The 16,507-nt window shown below is 38.6% G+C and overlaps 1 protein-coding gene across 3 annotated transcripts in view; it reads left to right on the forward strand.

The window, feature by feature from the left end:
- svep1 (sushi, von Willebrand factor type A, EGF and pentraxin domain containing 1) overlaps positions 1-16,507 on the forward strand; it is a 100,440-nt gene that overhangs the window by 21,540 nt on the left and 62,393 nt on the right. For all 3 annotated transcript variants that reach the window (XM_053629426.1, XM_053629428.1, XM_053629427.1), the window contains exons 2-3: positions 3,652-3,907; positions 7,905-8,081. In XM_053629426.1, the coding sequence (XP_053485401.1) occupies positions 3,652-3,907; positions 7,905-8,081 (433 nt within the window). The remainder of the gene's footprint in view (positions 1-3,651; positions 3,908-7,904; positions 8,082-16,507) is intronic.

Below are 16,507 nucleotides of genomic sequence, written 5' to 3' on the forward strand. Positions count from 1 at the left end.
ATGAACCTGTGTAGTAAAGCAGTCAGAACAAATCCCAGCAGGCATGTAAGGGTTCCTGGATCTGAGCTCCTGTCATGTTGATGGTAGAATATTGCCAAAGGTTTGGCTTCCACTGTGCAGATGATAGGAATTACTTTCACTCTCTAGCTCTCTCTCTGTCTCTCACTGTCTCTCTCTGTGTGTGAGAGAGAAAGAGAGAGAGACAGAGAGAAAGAGAGGAAGCGTCTTCAGGTTTATCTGATGATTCTTATCTACACATTCTTTAACACCAACTTAAATGCAATTACATCATGCTGAAACATGACTAGAGTGTCTGTTGGCCAAATATTGAATTTCACTGGACCAGAGACAGCTTAGCCAAACAGGAATCCTCCAGACAGTCCCCTATAGAACAAGAGGTGATAGAACTAGTGTGTTTAACTACAGACTACAAGGTTTGAGAAAAAACTGACCAATCACAGAGAGCTACAGTGCTTGTAACAGGGAATCTAAGCTGTCATAAGGACACAACCAGATTCCGGCCCTAATGTTACTGGATAAAGGCAGGACAGGTGTAAACTCATTGTGTACTTTGTTTAGAGAAATCCAGGAATCATAAATGGTGTCTATGTTGGGGGTCAGAACAGCTAAAATGAAGATACATTAGAACAAGTCATCACAGTTCAGACTTAGTAACAAATGCATGATTAAAGTTTTGCAAAGATACCATGACACAAAAGGGTAGAAATAGGCAAACTAATCAAGGACAAAATACAGAACTGTCATGGTAGTACCACTGGGCACAGAACTGCACTACGCATCAGCATGTCACTAGTTTTCAATTGTTTTTGTGTGTGCCACAACATCTCTTGTAGTCTCTATGTATTTGCTTTGTATCCACAGTTAATGTTTCTTGGTTTCACAGGTTTTTTAGTTGTTTTGTTTGTACTTTATACCATAAATTATCCGCATTTGCATCTGCCTCCTCTAACACTCCCTGACAAGAACAGGTGAACACAATAGGGCAACAAATCAATGATAGGACAGGGACAGAGACAGGACCAAAACAGAATCAACAGCACATGGCGATATAAATATAAGCACATGATGTGGCACATTTCTATATTACGCTGGCAACACTGAGGAGAAAAAAAAGAAATGCATTCTCTATCCAGTGACAAAAACAAAAGAGTCAAAAAGCTGCTTGGCCTGACTCTATATCTGACCAATCCAAGTTAGTAAACTACTTGCTGAGTATCTACAAGCCTGTTTATGCAACCCTAACATAATAAAGGGCTTTGAGATGTTAGTCATGGTTCACAATAAGCCCCTATTCACACCACTAAATAGATTAACTGAAGACACAGTCTCACCAGCTCTTTATCAGACTTTGACAACCATAGAGAAGAAGAAAAACTCCATGACCACGATTGAGAAACACTGTTCTAACTCATCTGTTTCAGCTCATGAAGGATTTGTAAATGAAGCATTGTGTTGGAACAGGTGCATTAAATAAAAAAAAAAAAAAAAAAACGTTTTAAATGGTTCACCGTATGAGGACTGGTATTTGGGAACCACAGTCACAAATATATTTAGGGAGAAAAAAAGCTGTGTGTTTTTGTTCGACCACTATGTGGGCAAAGGAAGGACTAGTTCAGGAACAGTGGTTAACAGCACAGCTGTGCCACCCCATAATTACAAAGGCCTGTGTGTGTGTGTGTGTGTGTGTGTGTGTGTGTGTGTGTGTGGGATTGTTGGATTGCTTGGCTGGTTATAAGAGTTAATGTTTGGAAGAAATGATGGGAAAGATGTTTGTGTGTAATGTAAGTCTTAATTAGTGTTAATTATTGTATACTTGGTATATTAATAAACAAAACATGCATTAAACAGTAAGTAGATTTGCATGCAAACACATTGTAAATATAAAAAAATACATGATTAAAAAAATCAAACCACAGTGTGTGCAATGTTCTAAATATTTACCCAGTTTCATAGCTAGAAGCCCAAAAGAGACCGGTATAGCATGTAGCTCATGCATGTAGCTCAACAGTTAGAGTTCTCCTCCAAGTGTGTTTAGCTCCGCTATTATGTTTCCTAAGCAGCAGTTATTGGCTTTGTGTGTCTGAGAGAAATCACGTGCTTGTCCGAACCACTAGATTGATTGTCATGAGATGGGGAAACCCAGCTACTGGGTGGGATTCGAATATGACATAATTGGGAAAACTTTGGTTAAAAAAGAAAGAAAATGCAGACAGAAGAAAAAACGTGTGCTTTACCAACCTTTCAACAGGATTCCTGTGTCAAAGCAGAAAATCTCTAATGAAAGCGTGGCAGAAGCACGTGCATATAATTACCCTGTTTGTGCTGTCCACCCTGCCACAAGCATTTAATCAGGAGCTTCCCTATTCTAGCAACTCTTCCAGTGTCCCACCTCCACCCCATAATTTTACTTCACTCTATGTTAATATCTGGGTTTGCATTTTCTCCAAATTTGGACTTATGCACTTATACTGTGTGCTCGAAGCCATAATCACAGTCCTGTATAGAGCCTCAATTCTCCATTTTCCGAGAGAATTCAGATGAATGTTTTAGATAATAATGCACATGACTGCGTAGCACATCACCTATTGAGTCACTTGTTTTGTCTATATACATGTGTCTTTAACGCATTTTTTGGTGATCTCCCTCAGCCACAGTCTGTGTCTCATCACCTTGGCTGTCTTTATTCCCACTTATTCCCATTGCCAGCTATTGACTCACTTCCAAACTGTAAATCACAGCAGTAGAACCATATATACTGAGTGCTGTCTGTGTCTTTGGGCTTCCATCTCATAAATGGCCACAATGACACCCTCTTTTAGCCCACGGGCCCACTCCCATTGGGTCCAGCCACACTGACATCACTGCGGTGAAAGTGTACGTGTGTGTGTGTGTGTGTGTGTGTGTGTGTGTGTGTATGGCCAGGTTCTGGGCTTACTGTCCTTGAAGTGAATCCATTTATACAGTAAAGACCATAATGGCTTTCTCCTTCTCCTTTTCTTTTTCTCCCACTGTTTAAGTGTTGTCTCAGCCACTCTCTCATTACGTCCTCCTTTCCACGTTCTCAATTTCTCATCTGCTGTCCGTTTCTACCCCCCTCCTCTTCTATCTCTTGTACCTTGGAGGGCTCCAATTATTCCCTTTCCAATTATTTCCTTTCTATCAGAAGCTAACGTTTGGCCCTTTATTTCATTACAGATCAATGACTTCACACTTATAATTAAGCAATCAGTCTCAGACTAAAGCAATAGAGCAGGGAAATTTTGTGCTTCACTTAGACAATTTGGGGGGGGGGGGGGGCGTTCTGGTGGTTTTATGATGGTCACAGGGTGTTCTTTGAAAGAAATGTGTAACCTCTTTGTAAGTTTTTTGTTTTCTTGAGATTATTATAACTTTATGAGGTGACAGAGTGATGTCTTATTTCCAGACAGGAGTTTGGTTGTGGAAACATCTGAACTCATTAGTCTGTAACACTCATTAGCCTACAGTAACAGAGAAAACTACCCAGGAAACAAGTGAAACCATAGTCTATACTGAGATCAATGCCTTAATATTGGTACATAAAAATGAGCAGTATTGTGTTGTTTTGTTTTTAGTTCACAAGCTGGTATTAACCGATGCACATTTCTGCAGCAAATTCTGCGGAACTCACGTCTGAATGCCACAAAGGTCATCTTCCTCATCACAGACGGCTACTCGAACGGTGGGGATCCTCGGCCAGTAGCAGCAGTGCTGCGCAGGAGTGGTGTAGAGATCTTCACCCTGGGCATCTGGCAGGGAAATATCCGTGAGCTTCATGACATGGCATCACACCCCAAAGATCAACACTGCTACTTTGTGCACAACTTTGCTGAATTTGAAGCTCTTGCACGTCATGCTCTTCATGAAGGTGAGACATGAAATTAGCTGATGATGCAATTCACAATATTTGGAGGTTTTTTTCAGTAGGCTGTGATATCCTTGAGTATTTCTTGCAAATAAATCTTATTTACCACCAAATTTTCACATTTTTACACATAAGGTAATAATAACAATTTTACACATAAGGTAATAATAACAGCAGTAATTGTAAATGTGTAAGGAAAGGAGAGTAAAATGACGGTTTAAATGCACAGAAGGAGAGTTTAATAATCAGATTATTAAAGATATTTGAAGATATTTGAAAATAAACCTGGCAGTGAACACCAGCTCCTCATACATGGCTTGTTTAAAAAAAAAAAAAAACCTTATTCATTTGTTCCCTTTTTTAAATGATGTACTTAAACATTAACCAGGATACAATAATACATCATGTCTTATTTTTCTTATTAAGAAGACTAAATGATAATGATATGAATGAAAATAATAATAAATTAATAGGCAAATATAAAGTATACAACTTATCCAAAATAAATATGTAGGTTCCATATTTACCACAGGTTAGCATGGCAGGTTAAAACAATATTTATCTGTCAGGTGTACAAACATACTACTTACAATGCCCTCCACTAATATTGGCACCACTGGTAAATATGAGCAAAGAAGGCTGTGAAAAATGTTATTTATTGTTTAACTCGATCTTTTGTTAAAAAAAAAAAAAATCACAAAAATACTCTGCTCTTATGAATATCAAACAATTGCAAACAAAACACAGGTTTATCAAAGTGTGTGTGTGTATATATATATATATATATATATATATATATATATATATATATATCGTTAAATATAGTTGTGCAACAATTATGAATTCATTACGAATTCAGCACCAATATGAATTCTTATGAGAAAAATATATTTGAAGTATATTCCCATTGATATTTAACATTTTTATTACACCTGTGTGACTAGGAACAGTAAATTGTTCAACTATGAATTCCTGTTCCACAGGGCTATAAATATGAGGAAACACATAGGCCAAATTCCATTAATCATTCATAACAATGGGTAAGACCAAGGAATACGGCTGCGATGTGCTGCAAAAAGGTTGTTGAGCTCCACAAAATGGAAGTGTCTATAAGAAAATAGCAGAAGCATTGAAAATGCCCATTTCCACCATCAGGGCAATAATTAAGAAGTTCCAGTCAACTGGAAATGTTATGAATCAACCTGGAATTGGATGTTTGTCTATATCGTCTCAATGCACTGTGAAGAGGACGGTTCGAGTGATCAAAAAATCTCCAAAGATCACAGCTGGAGAATTGCAGAGGTTAGTTGCGCCTTGGGCTCAGAAAGTCTCCAAAACTACAATCCGAAGTCACCTCCATCACCACAAGAAAAAAGCCTCTACTCTCATCCAAAAACAAACTCGAGCGTCTTCAGTTTGCCAGACACTACTGGAACTTCAAATGGGATCGGATTCTATGGTCAGATGAAACCAAAATAGAGCTTTTTGGCAATAAACACCAGAGGTGGTTTTAGAGCACACAGAGAGGTAGCCATATGGAAAAGTACCTCATGCCCACGGTTAAATATGGTGGTGGCTCTTTAATGTTTGGGGCTGTTTTTCTGCCAGAGGACCTGGCCATTTAGTTAGGATACTTGGCATCATGGACTCTATCAAATATCAACAGATATTAAATGAAAACCTGACTGCCTCTGCCAGAAATCTTAAAATGGGCCATGATTGAATCTTCCAGCAACACAATGATCCAAAACATACAACAAATTCAAAAATGGTTTACTGACCACAAAATCAAGGTCCTGCCATGGCCACCCCAGTCCCCTGACTTGAAACCCATAGAAAACCTGGGGGGTGAACTGAAGAGGAGAGTCCACCAGCGTGGACCTCGAAATTTGAAGGATCTGGAGAGAATCTGTTTCAGATCCATTGCCATGAATTCTCCAACCTCATCAGGCATTATAGGAGAAGACTCAGAGCTGTTATCTTCTCAAAGAGAGGTAACACAAAGTATTGACTAAAAGGGTGCCAATAATTGTAGCACACATATATTTAACAAAGTTTTTTTTTATATATAAACCTGTGTTTTGTTTGCAATTGTTTGATATCCATGAGAGCAGAGTATTTTTGTGAATTTTTTTTTTAAATAAAAGATCAAAAGATTAAATAATAAAGACAATTTTTCACAGCCTTCTTTGCTCATATTTACCAAGGGTGCCAATATTACTGGAGGGCATTGTACTTCTAGGCATATTATTTAAAAAAGGGCAATGTTTTACATTAATGTTTATCCTAACTTACATTTACATGTAGGTGTACAGCACTTAGTGGAGTCACTGATAGAACTACATTGAAGTCTATGTCAAGAAACAATATCTTCATGCTAGTACAAATAGTCTATGGGTTAAGACTATCAAAGATAAAACCTTAATTAACGATAATTAAATTTTTGCTAATGTAATAAAATTTTTGCTCATTTATATGGAGTCATGGATTGAATAAACATTCATAAATACAGGTGTACTTTGGTAAAATTTAAGCAAATATCAATTAATATGTCTATTACTTATGTTAATGTTAACTAATACAGAATATATATTAGTTAAGGAAGCCTTTAATGTTTGCATTACCAAAAAAAAAAAAAAAAAAAAGGCTAAATCATGGGTTGTTAAAGTGTAGAACCCTACAACAGAGGGTTTCCCATTAATATTCATTTCATATTCATTTAGGAATCCCTTGCTTGAGGAACTATTTGTTTCTAAGAGTGGACATGACTTTTTCCAAGCATTGTTTTTAAACTTTGTTGTTGTTTTTTAATCATTTTTAATCGTACCAGCAAAAATTTTAGGAATTGAATCCAATCCTGTAACAAATAGAAAAGTTTACAATTTGGACTTGGACTTTTTGTTAACTGGAAATGTTTGCATATAGAGAGACTTGGTTGTAATTTTTGTTAGGATCGATTTTTATTATATTTAAACTTGATACTTTATAATATTTGCAATGAATCGGTGTGGGTTCTGTGCTTGTTGTGTTGTTAGCTAATTATTTTTACTGTGCTTTTTAAGTTAAAACAAAGTTTTAACAAGCATCTTAAAGCTGAGTAGTAAAACGTATTAGTATCATGCTATCTCGAATAGTGTGATAAGTTCCAGCTGGAATGTCTGAGTTCTGAATGAATTGACGGAATTTATTTCATACCTGAACGTTGCTGTTAATGTGCCATTCCACAATATTTACCTAAAACTTTGCTTGGATAAGGTGCAGGGAACAAAATTACATTCCTTTAAAATGGTGTCATCTGTGTCTGTGTTGATTTCTCGTCTCTGTTTTTGGCCACGATGCTTGATCTTGCTCTGGAGCGATGTTTTTAAATGTTTTTTTTTCCCCTACCAAATCTTCTTGTTTCTAATAGTAACCCCAATATAATACAAAACCTGCTGGAATGAATCATAATGTTAGTGTTCCTGCATGTGCTGGACCTCCATTTGGAGAACCTTCCCAGTTTAGTCTATGAGGCCCACTGGCCAAGTAAACACGTTCTATCTACAAAAATATGAAATCCATCATCCAGCCACAGCCAACCATGCAGGAGAGATCATAAAGAGCCACTAAGGATCTGTGTGAAGAAGTGATCTTCGTGAGCGTAGATAAGAGGCTGGCTTGTGGCATGACGAGTTATTCTCCCACTGCGATATTCTGTCTTCAGCCATGCAGCTTGGCTTCAGAGTGTGTGCTAACATCTGGAGGCCGATCCATTTTTGTTTGCTCTGCATATAAGGAGACAAAGATGCTTCTGCCAGTACTTTGGATTTCATTTTCATTGTTGTTCACACACATGCACGCACACACACACACACACACACACACACAATCTGAGTTCTGAGAGTTCTTAAAACCACAACTATCTTGTTGTATTCTGCCAGTACAAAATGAAATGTTCTTATCTTCATACTGTCCTTTCCCTTCCTTTCTCTCTCTCTCTCTCTCTCTCTCTCTCTCTCAGACTTGCCTTCGGGTGGTTACATCCAGGATGACATGTCCTATTGCTCCTCTCTGTGTGTGGACGGGAGGGACTGCTGTGACTTGATGGCCAGCTGTAAGTGTGGGACACACACTGGCCAGTATGACTGTGTGTGTGAGAAAGGACATTATGGCAAAGGTCTGCAACTGGAATGCACAGGTGAGTCCACACCAAAACACCCAAACACATTCAGTGTGGGATGCCGGACTGCAAGTGTTAGAAAAGAGACGTGATACATAAGTAAAAGTATGGGGAAGTGTGTTAAAACCTTGTTGAATTAAAAGTGGAAGTAAAAAATGAAATCACTGTAAATCAAGGCTTACGTTCCCTCATGTTCCCTCATGCAATCTGTGATCGGTTAACAACCCGACGCTTAGTAGTGCCTACTCAGCGTGACTCAAGGTCCCTTTCCAGAACCTTCACACTATCTGTCCCTCAGTGGTGGAATGAATTTCCAACCTCAATCCGGACCACAGAATCTGTCACTATCTTCAAAAAACAGCTAAACACCCACCTCTTCCGTGAACACATAACCAACCCATAAATATCCAACCCCACATTATTTACAAAAAAAGAATTACTCTGGCTCGTACACCTCTACTCTGTGCTCTTTGCTTTTCTAGAACTCAATTAATGGATCTTGTATGGTTGCACTACTTGTATTGTTTTCCACTTGATATATCACATTGCTTGTATTTCCTCATTTGTATAAAAGCATCTGCTAAATTAATAAATATAAATGTAAACCATATTAGATTTTGTTTCACCTTTAATGTGATATAGCAACCAACAAAATTCAAGTGAAAATCAAATAGAAACATTCTATGGGGAAAAAAGGAATAAAAAAAAACTTTGAATAAACTGTGTGAAAGTGTGTACACCCCTTAACTAATGTTAAAGGACATTTTGCTTGTAACACAAGAGTATACCAACTTGCTTTTTCAATTTTATTGTACTGTTCCTTGCAAAAATGCTTCAGATCCATCCAATTGTGAGCGGATTTCCTGTGCACAGCGCTCTTCAAGTCATTCCAATGGTTTTTGGAATGGAAGTTGAAATTTTCCGTCATTCTCAGCTGTCTAACAGAAGCCTGCAGGTTTTGTGGTATTTGGATCTATGCGTTTTTCCCTCTGCGTTGACTAGAGCCCCAGTCCCAGCTGAGGAGAAGCTGCCCGGTGGTATGATGCTGCCATCACCATGCTTCACCATGTGTATGGTGTTTATTGGGTGATAAGCTGTCTTGTTTATGCACCAAACATACTTTATGCATACAAACATGCCCAAAAAGTTCTACCCTGGTCTCATTAGACCATAACACAATTTGCCACATAGTTTGGCAAAATTTAGTCAGCCTTGGATGGGGGTTTTTTTCCAATTAAAAAAAGGTTGGGAAATGATTTTACAGGGGTGTGTACACTTTTATATACACTGTAAGTATTCAGAAGTAGCAAGTGAATGACTTTTACTGAAAATATCATTCTTTTTCTCATTCTTACAATTCATCTCAAATTATATGACTCACTTAATATGAACCTTTTCTTGCACTTTCATTCATATAATATTAAACGAAATGTGTGTTATGAGAAGTGTTTGTATGGATTTGATTTCCTGTTTTAAAAGTCGTTATTAAATTAAGTTCAAATGCACAGGAACGTGTGTATTGTATTGGTAGCCGGGTTAAAGGAATGGAACTGTTTAAGATGCATAATGAACTTGTACTTGGAAGATTAAGTATAATGTATAGTATAATTATATATATACATATAGTATTTTTTTTTCATTGAGTTGAAATATTAATATTTAGATATGCTCAGGTTACATAAAAACAATTATAATTAGGTATAATAACAAGTATAAGTACAATTACTTATACATTTGTACAGTCATTCCAACTAAAGATTACTTCAGAGTCAATGTCACAATCACCATTTTAGTTTTTCTCGTATAATTTTTCCAAAACATCATATGAGTAATTTCTTAATGTACTATAAGGAACTGTAAGGTCATGGAGGGGTTTTTTTGTTGTTGTTTTTTAAATTTATTTATAATTTGTCCCAGTCAATTTTTTTGGCAGTTTTGGCAATCATACAGCTAAATGAGGAGAAAACACAAAAGACACAAAGAAACTCATACTGTGCCACTGAAAACGAATCAGGAAATGAATACAGTGTAGTGAAATGAAAGGGCTACATTCTGTAAATGCACACAGGAAGAGAACAGAGGCCCAGAGCTCCGCTTTACTGCATACAGAATGAACGAAGGCTTGTTGATGGTGGTTTGCTTTTAATGTGTCCACAAAGAGATATCTTCTTCCACTCTCTATTGGTTCCTCTCTCGTTCTCTCCTTGATTTTTGTGCTGCTCTATCACTCAGCTGAAATGGAGGCACTAATGTGTTAACAGTCTGTTATGAGTCACGCTGTTAGTTATTATGAGCAGATACACACTGTTCTCAATGAATCAAGCGTAAATGCTAACTTCTTTCACTGTTTTTAGGCACATATCTCTTCCATAAAAGCATGTCGTAATTGGAGAAACTTACCAAATCTGTGTTAACTCCTTTTCATTATGGTGATTTTCCCTTTCTGTCTAAAGCAAACAATGGGAACAATGGGCCTCTTTGCTCTTAAACCAAAGCTAAAATGCCACTAATAAGGGAAAATCTTAAATAATCTTAAATACTATAATGAGCAATAAACAGTAATAATTGAAACAAATAGCATTGGCTTTTTTTTAAAAAAAAATTGTAGTCTCAGGTACAATGTGTGCAGTTCTATAGGGAAATTAGCCGGTAAGTGTTCCTGAGCATTTTACAGAACCAGCTACAGTTCTTCTGGAGATTTTGACTTCTGTACTTGTTACTTATTCTTGCAGCAAAACCCAGCAGCCTTCATTATGTTTTTTTTTTTTTTGTCTGAAAAGCGTCTGTAATAAATGCAGACTGATCCATTATCCGACTGTAACCTCTCCCAAATACATAAGAAACATGATCCAGTGTCTGAGCTTGTGGTGGCTTTGGAGAATGTTGGCTGCTACCAGAGAAAACAAACAAGATATTTAGGTGATAACCACAATACAGCTATATTATTTTCAAATTAGTGGTGAGTGTGGTCGGCTAGCGCTCTTACCACCCATGTGCCGCTTTTGGCATCAAAGTTACCATAAACATTCATGGTATTAAAGTGTGATTAGATGGCGTCAAGACAACGGCACACCCCTTAACAAGGCAGTATAACGGTTTAATTTATGACCGACGGATTAATAGTGATGTAATGCAGACAGAGAGATGGGGCGAGCCTTCGGTATGGTGGACACTGGAAAAGGCTCAGACTCCTGTAATGTCTGAGCCTAAGCAGGTTATGTATCTGATTTGCTTATTTAGCAGCTTTTCTCAGCTGTACACTTTGTACACTGTCTGGTCTTCTGCAGTCTACTTCATAAGCAAAGATTTAAATAGCTGGTTCTGGGTTAGGATTTTCACAACACCATAAAGGAACTAGGCATAGATCTAGATCAATCTTTCGTGGGCTGTAAAACCTGATCCAGGGAAAATAACCACCATGACTGCGAGCATGATCAGAGTTTTATACCTTCCTGTGTTGTGTGCTGATCATTAGGATTAGCGCTACAGAGTGTGTGTTTCACCCAGGGGAGTGAAAAGTTATAGTCTCAATAAAAAACCGTTGAGCCGCAATCATTGTTTTATTGAAGGTGATTCTCCAAACAAGGAAAGGTCTTCAGAACGTTATATACTTTCCGGATGTACCACACAGACTGTTGACCTGAAAAGTGCTTAAATAATGAAAACAGCTTCCCAGGCGTGTTTTTTTTCTCCTCTCAGAATTTAATAACGTGGCAGCTATTGTGTAACATTGTGTAACACAGGAAGTAGATTCAGATAAAACTGGGAGAAAGAAAATGTTTCATGTGCACTGATCATTTCCACTGCTAGTTTAAAATGCACTCCCTCATAGGTGGATGATTCAGTGACCCAGGATCCCTGAACAAGCAGATTGTATGTCTGGGCTATTCGTTTTTTATTTCTACTTTCGGAATGTACAAGTATATTCAACAACCAGAAAAACAATGAAAAATAATCTTTCATTCCTATTGCTGTTTTGCTGCAATCGATATTGCAAGCTACTCATTCTGACTTGTACTACCTGCTAAACTACACACATCGTCCACGTGCCATGTGTGTGATGGTAGAATGTGTTTTACTAGGTGGATATTCATGAATATGAAGAGAATGGGTGGGGATTGCTAAACTAAACACAGAAACAGCATGATACAAAGACAAACTAAGGACGCACTAATAGCAAACAGGCGAACAAAATGGGTAACAGACCAATGACATGACAGGGGCGGAGACAGGACAAAACCAACACAAAGGCACAGCAAACAAAATAAAGCTCTGAGCTACACTGTATGTTGAGAGGGGGAATTAAACATACTGAGAGTAAATAAACCCACTAGCCAAATGCACATTTGTTACTTATAATATGATGCAAGAAGACCACAGCTCATAACCAAAACAAACTGACAACGACGTAGGGCCTGTTCACACTGTTTTTCGCCATGTTTTTTGGTGTTCAAACCCGGGCGTTAAACTCAGGCGGCATGCTGAATGAAAGTGCAAATTCACTCCCTGACAGTAGATGGCGCTTATTGAAAAGCAGAATTACCCCGGTACCCAAGGTGCGCTGCACAACTTTCCGTTTCTGACACCCGCTCATCAATGAGAAGAAGAAGAGAGCCAGTATTTACGTCTTTAAGCCGTTCACACACTTTTTTGCGAGTTGGTTAAAGCACATATGCACTTGTGAAATGTAAGGTATTTGGTGATTTGGCCGCTGCAACAAATACTTCTTTAAAGCTAAACCCTTAAAGTTCTCATTTTAAATGCCCAAAAATGTTAACGTTCCTGCAAACTGATGAAGTGTGGACTATGAATAGTCTTTTTTTCATGTGTGTAGGCAGAAGGATTTATTAGCAGTGAGCAGTTTATTTCAGATATATCCCTTATGCACTCTCACTAAAATGGTGGGTGCTGGAATCTTCTTCATCTTCTTTTTCAGCTTCTTCGTCGGTAAGACAGGTTTGTACTTGAGCGCCATCAAGTGGTACTTTTATATTACTTCAGCGGCTCCGGGCATGTGAACAAAAGCACAAATCTCATTGGTCGGCCAGTTTTTGACGTGGCGCATCAAAAATAATAATAATAATAATAACCCCTCGACGTTGAAAAAATTTGACGCTTTGACGCCACGCGTTTTACGCCTGGGTCCGAACACTTTCACAGACAGCTATTGGGGCGTTAATCGGATCGTTTTTTCGCGCTATGAAAATCGTCCCAGTGTGAACAGGGCTTTACTGACTGTTTGTCAATGGCGCAAATATGATGTGCTACATGAAAACCTTTATTCAATTCAATTCAATTTTATTTGTCTAGCACTTTTTACAATGGACATTATCTCAAAGCAGCTTTAGAGAAATATATAAACACAGGATACAGATTTTAAACGTTTGAATTTTTCACAATTGAGAAAACCAGTGGCGACGGTGGCGAGGAAAAACTCCCTAAGATGTTAAGAGGAAGAAACCTTTATCAGGATAGGATAAGGACTATGGCTAGACAGACATCATCTTCCAGGGACCTCATAAATTCTTTCAAATCCTTACCCTGCATTAATGCACTTATCTAGCTGACTGGCTCACCATACGTTATTGCATTATGTTAGCTTCCACTTTTTAGCCTAGTCAATTAGGTTTCTTTTCAACTTTCCATAGAACTGCACATTTAATTTAATCACATTTAATTAACAGCTTTTAATTTCCTGATGTAGCTAATGAATTCATGATTTGTGCACCGCTGCTCCCTATTTTGGAACAAAACGAGGATGGAGCTAGTGTTTTATGAGAGTGGACATGGACAGCATGTAGAGGAGGAGGATTGTGAAGCCTCCTGAGATCGTTTTCTGAGCACATGTCCATATTTACTCTTGCTTTATGCCCTGACTGTCAAAGCAAATCTTGACACGAGGTCCTGAACAACTTTATCTACTGCCTAATAGTTCATCACCTCTCATGTGTACAGCCTCTGTGACACGTGGCATCTGTCGTATGATCGACGGGTTACTGTCTTTGGGGTCAGAGGTCAGAGAGGGGCTGCTGCTTCATTTCCTCAAAGGATAGCCTGTAAATATTTACTCTCACCCAAACCACCCCATACACCCATAAATCCAGCCAGAGCACAGGAAGGACAGAGTGGAGAAAGGGGGAAGAATTTGGGGAATGTTACAAATAAGTTGTGTCTTCTGCATCACTGCCAATCTTCCTGCTCTCCTAACCGTCTCCCTACCTTCGTTATTTACTTCCTCCTGTACAGGGGAAACTAAACCACATCCCATCTACACAACCCACAGGAAACTTTATAACCACAGGAACTTTTCAGAAACCCAGGAAACATTGTAGTAATTCAGAATCTTTATAACTCAGGAACTTTTTTTGTTCCTGGCCTGGTCCAATTTCACTTCCTGCTCCAGATTAGGTACATCTCCACAAATCAAGATCTATTCAGGTAGACCATGTTGAACTGAACATTGTTGATTGGTCAAAACTTACCTTCATAGATTTACCAACCTTTTTACATGGCAGGCAAAGAATTGGACAATTTAGAGATGCCAATCAGACACGTCAACACATGTCTTTGGACTGGAGAAGGAAACCGACATTCCCGGAGGAAACCCCCAAAGCACAGGGAGAACATGCAAATTCCTCACTCACAGGGTGGAGGTGGGATTCGAACCCCCAGTGCATGAGGCAAACTTGCTAACCACTAAGCCACCATTCCCTCACAAAATGACCAGCAAAGCATCATTTTTCCTTCATGCTTTTGCTTTTGTACAACTGACAGATCAGAACATGCTTCTATCGGTGAGACACTCATAACAGCCAGGATAGACTTCTGCTTAGATCTTTCTGCACGTGTAGCTCACTTTCTGCTGCTGGAGAAGGTCCCAACTGGACACTCTATACATTTGCTCTCACCAAAAACAGCTTGTCCATGTCCTAGCCCTTGCCTCAGTAGATAATCCGACATGAATACTGAACATTTTTACCTAAGAGCTGCTGACGTAATCATATAGATTCTCTTATGCTTGTCCCAGGAATCCTATTCCTAATATACTCATACTGAACATCCTTTTAACACACTTAGTACTGTTTGTCTTTACTCTTCTACACCTGTGCACTGAGATGATTTATAATCACACCGTCTTCCATCCAGAAGAGGATGGGTTCCATTTTGAATTTGGTTCCTCTCAAGATTTCTTCCTCATGTCATCTCAGGGAGTTTTTCCTTGTTACTGTGGCCTCTGGGGTTTTCATTACAAATCTAAATCTCTATCAAGATTTCTGTTAAATCTGATTTGTAACAATGCATATAGAATCTTTAAATAACAGTCATGGTTCTTACAGCATGGCGGAAATGCAAACCAGAAAACTGTTCTGTAACGAGGTAGTTCTTGGTCAAGATAGTTTTGAGACTCTTCAGTTCCTTAAAGAGTTCTCCGAGCACTGGTTCATCTCCCTGAGCCCCGGGCACCTCAGTCACGCTTATTACTGAATACAGCAATGCTTTAGAACAGTGTAAATCTGACAGCCTAGTAAACACTGAGGTCTTGGTCTCTTGAGTGTTTTGATCAACCAAGCTGCTAAAGCTTTTATGTGTTACACACTGAATATTGCCAGTAATCGATACAGCAGGAGGATTACCTCCAGTGTCGATCCCATCTCTGAGGCATTACATAATGTGTAATACCTGGTTAAATCATCTTCCCAGTATTAAGGAGTTTCTCTTTATCTCTCATGCGTCAAATAAAAGAACACAGTGAAGGTCTTTCCATACTGGAGTTTTAGGGAAACCCAACATTTCTTTCCGTCCTTCCCCAACTCACTTTTCTTTCCTTATATACCGTATACTGTTTTTGTTTTTTTTAATGAACCATCATGCTGTTTTTTCCCCACACTATCAACTGCTGTGTCTCTCATTTTGAGTCCTACCTGCTGTGCAAACTGCTGCCTCTCTTTCTTCTGTCTTATTCAGTAAAACACTACAAGCTGATCAGGTCATCACTCCTGCAGCTCTGTTGTAGCCATGATCTCATATATATTCCAGTGAAGACGTGTACAGTGTTTTTGGCATGGATATAAGAGGCTGAGAGGATCCAGCTTGGGCCCCTGGATCTGGAATAGCATTTATTTGAGAGCTTTATCCTCCTAAACACTACAAAGGCAACAAAGCAGAAAAATTTATGAATTTATCTGAAAGTTATCCTGCTCTTAAAAATCTGTTTTTCAAATGATAATTCATAAAGAGTAAGTGGTTGCTCATTGGTTAAGATGTTGTGCTACTGACTGGATGGTTGTGAGTTCAAACCTCAGCACTACCAAGCTGCCACTGTTGGGCCCTTGGGCAAGGCCCTTAACCTTCAATTGCTCAGTTGTATAAATCAGATAAAGGTAAGTCACTGGGCAGTGGTGGCTCAGTGGTTAAAGGTTCTGGGTTACTGATCAGACGGTCAG

Source organism: Ictalurus furcatus, chromosome 7 (assembly GCF_023375685.1).
Source record: "Ictalurus furcatus strain D&B chromosome 7, Billie_1.0, whole genome shotgun sequence".
NCBI classification, from domain to species: Eukaryota; Metazoa; Chordata; class Actinopteri; order Siluriformes; family Ictaluridae; genus Ictalurus; species Ictalurus furcatus.